Here is a 7,505-nt window from a genome sequence, read left to right as displayed (position 1 = left end):
GTAAAAAAATTAAAGCCAAGTGCTGGAGTTAGTTTGATCTAGCCCTTGGTGTAGATGCAGCTAGGTCAAAGGAAGTAAACAGACATGGGAGTCTCTCTTTTTTTACCGTTTGGAAAAACCAGTATCGGTTGGCATGCAAATAAAATCTCAGTGAATTAACCTAAACTGAATTTGCATGGGTGCAATGCAGGCGACGGCAGTACAGACCGGTGCAGCTTGTGTGTGGCAGTGGCGTGCCGGTGAGCGTGGTGCATTATGGTTAGCATTGCATGTGCAGCTGAAGCGCAGGTGTATGTGGCGGAACGTCGGTGAGTACAATACAGGCGAGTGCTTGAGTGTATTATTTGCACAGGTCAGCCAATATACACCGATACTCTGCAAACATGTAAACAGCGGCGCTTTCTGGCTGCCCTGAGTGAGCGGGCACACGCATGAAATCGGTCTCTGCCTGGGCAGCGCCGAGTCAAGCCAGCCCGCTGACAACACCTCGCTGCCAATCTAAGCCTCGGCGGCAGATTAATGCTGCTTGTGTCCGGCACCGCGGGTTGCTTGTCTCGAGCTCCTTCGCCCGCGTTTACTCCGATCCCCGCTTCTCGGCTCACCCCCTTTACCCCGCCCCGCCCCCCGCGCTTACTCTTTACGTTGGCTCCGCCTCACGCTAGCTTCGCTCCTCCTTTTCACGCTGGCTCCCGTCTCCTCAGGCGCGCTCCGCCCCTCCCCCGCGCGGGCTCTGCCTCGCGCTCCTTCCCCCTCCTCCTCCTCGCGCTCGCGCCGCTCTCGCGCTCCCTGTCCCCCTCCCCCCTCTCGCCTCCCTGTCAGTGCGGTGGCTGCGCTGGGAAACATGGCGTCGGAGGGAATGATTTTAACCAACCACGACCATCAAATCCGCGTCGGGGTCCTCACAGGTAACGGGCTGCGGCCGGGCCCGGTGTGTGTGGGGGGAAGAGCCGGCAGAGGGTCGGCGCTCGCTGTTAGGCCGCCCTGCGGGGCGTCCCAACGGCTGTCGCCTCCCGTGACTGCGCCGCCGCGCGGGGCGCCACAGCCGCTCGCCAGTGTTTCTGGGCCCAGGCCTGGGCTTGGGGGCTCCGGCCAGAAGGGCGGCCCCGGCTGCCGCCGCCGTGCGCGTGAGACCGGGGGACTGGTTTGGGCGCCGCTGCCGCATGCGGGCAGGCTGCTCCGCGCTGCACTGGGAACTGGCCCGTAAATAACCTGAGCCGTGGGGTGGGGGAGGGGGAAGAGCCGGAGATGGCCGGGCCCCGGGATTGCTGCAGGTGCAGCGGTGCCTGGGCTAAGTGTCTCTTCGGCCAAGCCGAGCTCAGGGGAGGCGGACCTGCAGGTCTCACCCGGGTGGGAGACGAGCTCAGCTAAGCTTACGCCCCCGGGGAAATGCCTCTGAGCGTGGCACGCACGGCACAGGAGGCACCTTTGCAGTGACTCTCTCCCTTCCCTCCTGTGTCCTTTACTTCCAGGAAGGGGGAGCGCGCCTGTGTGTGGGCATGTATGGTGCCACTGCTATAGCGCACGGATGATCCTTTAGTAAACTCATGGCACATGACATGCTATTGCTGTAAAGAATGACTTCTAGATCCATAGTATGTGTTGCAGCTTCGGGGTTTATTCGCCTTTTGAGGTTGTATGGTTGTTCTGATGTAGTGTGGAGATTCAGGCTCCTGAGTGGGAGACACACGCCTATAGCTCATGGGGTATGCCTCTTTACGGAGAATAAATCTGGATTTGTGGTGCAAAGATACTTGAGACATTTATTTCAGGTCCAGTTCAGAAAGCTTTTAGCAGGAGTTCGAGAAGGGATAGATGTTAATGAAAAACCATTTTATGACCACATTGACGAGTCCATAGGTGTTCAGGATGGAAAGGGATAAATTAGAGTTATTTATTGAGCTTGGTGATGTTAAATAAGAACAACCCTACCTCATCTCTTTTTAAAAATGGATTATATTTGTCTGTGTTCTTGTCGGTCCCAGATATTGGATGAGCGTGTGTTCTGCCTATGAATGTCCTACTGGAAGCTCCCTTGGGTAGGGAAGTGAGACTGAATGTGACATGCAGAGGGAAACCCTCGAGTCTGATGGTGCGCTGTTCTTTCCTCCTGGTGCTGAAATTACCAGCCCACTGACTTTTTCACCAGAAGTACCCACCAATAGAATGAAAGGGTTAGAACAGAGACAGGAATTTCAAGCCTTACTGCAAGATTATTGTGACAGAATATAAACCTCTAGAAAATGCCACAGTAATAGTAATAGAAAAGTAAATCTGTAGTGTTGGTTTTAAAATTTAACAGTCAGATCATTCATAATGGCATAAGTGGTTTGACAAAGTGTGAAAGTCAAATTGCAGGAGTTTATGTACCCTAGGTCACAAACACAATTTAATTTTATAAAACTTAAAGTATGGGGGGAGAAGTATGGCAATTACAGAATATTAATTGCATGTTTTGTACTTGGATTTTTCTCCATGTTGATTGGAGATTTCTGGTAGCTGGCATATTTCTTTTAGGAACTAAAAGTCTAAAAGTTTTTAGTTCTTGTACATTTTAAAGAAATGCAATGTTTAAGAGATTGTTGCATCACTTATGGTTTACAATTGTTTCAGTGGCTTGAAATAACCATCTGATATCACTAAGATCTGTTCTCTGTTACATATCTGTGATTATAATTCCTGTCTGATTATTAAATTCTTGTACCCTTGTTACCATAAATTGTGGATCCATTGAGAAGAGTACAAGGACTGTCTTTAAAAAGCAAACACACCTGTCTTTGTTCCTTAAATTCATGATTTTGAATTAAAATATTGAAGGTTGCACTAAAGTGTTCTTTCCAGTGATGAGATGGTTTCTGTACTTAATAATTTTTAATAGCCCTTTGTAGTTTAGCCAGTGGACTTTTTACAGACTTCCAGTCAGAATTTATACAGATATATTATTTGAAAATAATATCATTGGCTGAGCTTCATTCTCTTCTCTGTGGTGTTTCTGTGTATCCATTGAAAGCTAATATTTTCACTATGAGGGTTTTTGTCCTCTGGATGTTTTTGTTATCTTCTCTCCAGCTGTGAATTCAGCAAATATGGTATGCGGTCTATTGAAATTTCTCATAAAAATGAACTAATAATTGTATGTTGGCTAATTTCTGAAATAATAAGAGTAGGAAGAGAAACGTTAAACATAAGCAGTATTTTTCTGGCTTAGTCTTTCAAATTCATTCAGGAATTAGAAATCAGATAATTAATTAAGCTTGGGCTTTTTAGCTTTCTAATTAAGATTATATATCTATATATTTGTTTCATTATCACTGAAGTAGTAAAAGTACATATGTGTATGTCTTATCAGTACAGGCATATAGACTTATATTCCTGCCACACTTTGAACTGTACATTCAGAAATGCTATATTGCATAAAGAATAAATCATTATTGTTCCTTTAAAATGGTAATCGAATAAAATTTAAACGTACTGTAAAAAGTAACTGGTCTTTATTGATTTGTCAGGAAAAAAGGTTACATCTATTTCAGTGGTTGATTTTTATGTAGTAGTTACTAATAGATGTATTTTACATGTGTGCTACCTGTTTTGCTTATTGTAGATACCGATGGTTGTTCAATAATAAATTATTAATCTCAAGTGAATATTTTCTGCCTTGTAACGTGAATCGGTTATGTTCAAATAGGCTTTTAGAATAACTTCTGAAAGTGATCATGGTTTGTATATCTTCAAGAGTGTGTATTGCTACTTTTAACAGTTTGCTATTTAAAAATAAATGTTACTTTTCACCTCTCTGTTCTTAGTTTGAGTACTGCAACAATTTATTACAACAGAAATTTATAATGTAAAAAGATTCTACTGTCTGTATATGTCAAAGCATATTTCACATTGACATTAAAAAATATACAGAAAATGATGTCTTGATATCTGAGTTTTATTCATTGTAGTTAGTGCAGCATATACCAGAGTTGTCAAACGTTTTGTTAGCTGGGGTCACTAAGAAGTGGGTGTATACAGAAGCCACTGTCTCAAAATCCAGGAAGAGTCTCTTTGAAATGTAGAAGTGTACTGTGCATTGTACAATATTCGAAAGCTGACTTTCATATTTTCATTCACATTTATTGCTATATTTTTATTCAAAAAGCTACAGCCTTGACCCTACTCACAGAAATATGGACAAGTCTAAAGACTATTGATAAAATACAGAACTAATAAACTAGGGCAGTATTTCCTATATGGATAGGAAACCTCATTAGCTAATGGCTAGATAATTGCTTTCAAGTTTTTGTATAGTATGCATTCCAAGATGTTTCTCAGTGTAAAAGTATGCAACTTTGAAAATATCAAATAGTGTGCTACTGTTAATGCAGTGTTGAAGTTAAAGAAAGTGATCTCACAGATTAATTTCAAAATTTCTGTTTCCTACTTCATCTATGTATTTATGTCTATGTATTTATGGTACACATTGAACAATAAGTCTTTATATTGGCTGTGTTCTCATGGGGATAATACAGCAATTAAAAGGTCCTCATAGAATCATAGAGACAGAACTGGAAGGACCTCGAGAATTCATCTAGTCCAGTCTCCTGTACTCAAGGCAGGACTAAGTATTGTCTAGACCATCCCTGACAGGTGTTTGTCCAACCTGCTCTTAAAAATCCCTGATGATGGAGATTTCAGAACCTCCCTAGGCAATTTATTCCAGTCCTTAACAACTCTGACAGGAAGTTTTTCCTAATGTCCAACCTAAACTGCCCTTGCTGTAATTTAAACCCACTGCTTCTTGTCCTATCCTCAGAGGTTAAGAACAATAATTTTTCTCCATCCTCCTTGTAACAACCTTTTATGTACTTGAAAACTGTTATCATGTCCCCTCTCAGTCTTCTCTTCTCCAGACTAAGTAAACCCAATTTTTTCAATCTTCCCGCATAGCTCATGTTTTCTAGATCTTTAATAATTGTTGTTGCTCTTCTCTGGATTGTCTCCAATTTGTCCACATCTTTCCTGAAATGTGAGGCCCAGAACAGAACACAATACTTCAGAAGCCTAATCAGTGTGGAGTAGAGCGGAAGAATTACTTCTCGTGTCTGCTTACAATACTCTTGCTAATACATCCCAGAATAACGTTTGCTTTTTTTGCAACAGTGTTACACTGTTGACTCATATGACCCCCAGATCCCTTTCCACAGTACTCCTTCCTAGGCAGTCATTTCCCATTTTGTATGTGTGCAACTGATTGTTCCTTCCTAAATGGAGTACTTTGCATTTGTCGTGATTGAATTTCATCCTATTTACTTCAGACCATTTCTCCAGTTCATCCAGATCATTTTGAATTTTAATCCTATCTTGCAAAGCACTTGCAACCCCTCCCAGCTTGGTATCGTCCGCAAACTGTATAAGTATACTCTATATGCCATTATCTAAATAATTGATGAAGATATTGAACAGAACCGGACCCAGAATTGATCCCTGTGGGACCCCACTTGTTATGCCCTTCCAGCATGACTGAACCACTGATAACTACTCTCTGGGAATGATTTTCCAACCAGTTATGCACCTACCTTAAAGTAACTCCATCTAGGTTGTATTTCCTTCGTTTGTTTATGAGAAGGTCATGCGAGACAGTATCAAAAGCCTTACTAAAGTCAAGATATACCACATCTAGCGCTTCCCCCCTATCCACAAGGCTTGTTACCCTGTCAAAGAAAGCTATCAGGTTGGTTTGACACAATTTGTACTTAGAAATCCATGCTGACTGTTATTTATCACCTTATTATCTTCTAGGTGTTTGCAAATTGATTTTTTAATTATTTGCTCCATTATCTTTCTGGATACAGAAGTTAAGCTGACTGGTCTGTAATTTCCTGGGTTGTCCATATTTCCCTTTTTATAGATGGGCACTATATTTGGCCTTTTCCAGTGTTCTGGAATGATTCTAACTTTGTCCAAGCAGGAGAATCCTTTTCAGGGAGAATGGGCTAGTATAGTTCTGTTGATCATGAGCTTTGGCTTCACTAACATTCAGCGCACCAGGTGGCTTCCCTTGGAAAAATAAAAATAATATGTAGGAGAGATGGAGTGAAATTGATCAATTTTAGGCAAAGATTGCATTTATGTATTTTTAATAGAACTACTTATTTGAAAATGTGCTCCTTTCCGCACCCCCCTCAAAAGATCAGCATAGACCAAAGTTTTCACCTTCATCTTCCTGATCTTCATGCCTGATATAAGTAGTAGATCAGTTACCAATGATGCCAGAATGTCATTCTGGGCATCAATCCTAGGAAAATTTTTGAATGCAAGAATCTTGATTGAAAAAGGAAAGAAAACAATACACACAGTGCCTAGAGAGAATGTGTTCATGTTCTGAAGTCTCTAATCAGTATTAGCCCATTCTGCATTGTATTTGGCAATGGCAGTCATATCCTGTGACCTAACAAAAAGTGGTACCATGGCTGGGGCTGTTACTTTGAAGTAGGAATCCTTAGTCAATGAGCAAAATTCCATCTCTTCACTTGGTGCAGGAACCCTCAGCCTTCAAGCAGAGTATCTGAGCAAGAGTCAGCTTCACTGAAGTAAGTGCTAAGTGCTATTTAAATCAAGCTGCATTTCAACCTCTGTGCAACAAATGGGTAACACAGACACTGGAGTTGTCTAATACCTGTGCCAACCAGAACATCTCCAAATTTTGCAGCTGTTTCAGACATAAATCTCATGCTACTGGTTTTGGAGCTAAAGATTCAGCTGCTCTGCCCCCATCTTTTTTACTATAGTGGCCAAATCCTCATTACCACCCTGGAATACTATCCCTAGAAACCTGAAGATTGAGAAACAGTTATTGCTCTGACTAACCCATTGAGTCCTTAATTATACCCTTTTCTCTCAAAGACAGGTTCACCTTCATTTCAGCAGCTTATGGTATGGTATGGTAAACTTTTTTCACATTGATTTTTCTCTTAGAAATATTTCTGACAAAAAGAGCACGCCTGGACTCTGGTTTGTCTCTCCAGTCTTCTCTTCAGTTTCAAGTTGCAGCCTTAGTTACTGTCAAAGGTAAAATTGGTGGCTTCTCATTATGGTCCCTCTTGTTATCAAAAAGATGCATTTGAGCTGCCACTTATCTGAAACCTAGATTCAAGTCAGTGGCTCCTCCCAGGGCCTCAGATTAGTCTTGAAAGCTCTTTGTTCTCCCCTGAACTAATTGTCTAGATTTCCATGGACTTACAGATCTTTAAAAGAATGCTCTTTGTATCCATCTTTTCCGCTAAAAGAGTAGGATTTAGGCCCTTCTTCATTTTTGCAGAGGGGTCTTGCTAAATTCATGGAATGTACTGCTAAGTTCAGTTGTGAAGTGAGAAAGTTAACAAAAGCCCATAGGCCTTGCCTTATTCACTATGCATTTTGCAAGATAAAAACTGAACATCTTCAAAGGTTTGCAAAAGAAGTGCTCCCTTCTATGGAACTTGTGAAGAATGTGGGTTTAAGTGATGCCATGATGGCCTGGTCTA

At 42.0% G+C, this 7,505-nt stretch overlaps 1 protein-coding gene across 16 annotated transcripts in view; it reads left to right on the top strand.

Moving 5' to 3' along the window:
- Nucleotides 1–277: 277 nt before the first annotated feature.
- GPHN (gephyrin) overlaps nucleotides 278–7,505 on the top strand; it is a 572,379-nt gene continuing 565,151 nt past the window's right edge. For 15 of the 16 annotated variants that reach the window (XR_005597335.1, XM_039533330.1, XM_039533329.1 and 12 more), the window contains exon 1: nucleotides 758–905. Coding sequence is in view for 15 of the 16 variants with exons in the window: in XM_039533330.1 (XP_039389264.1) it covers nucleotides 842–905 (64 nt within the window). In the remaining variant the exon portion in view is untranslated. Of the gene's footprint in view, nucleotides 309–757; nucleotides 906–7,505 lie in introns of those variants that run through there. The other variant, XM_039533323.1, reaches the window with a different exon arrangement.

The sequence above is a fragment of the Mauremys reevesii genome, linkage group 4, assembly GCF_016161935.1.
Source record: "Mauremys reevesii isolate NIE-2019 linkage group 4, ASM1616193v1, whole genome shotgun sequence".
NCBI classification, from domain to species: Eukaryota; Metazoa; Chordata; order Testudines; family Geoemydidae; genus Mauremys; species Mauremys reevesii.
Note: the sequence above shows the minus strand (reverse complement) of the source record. Positions and strands in the feature narration are given on the sequence as shown.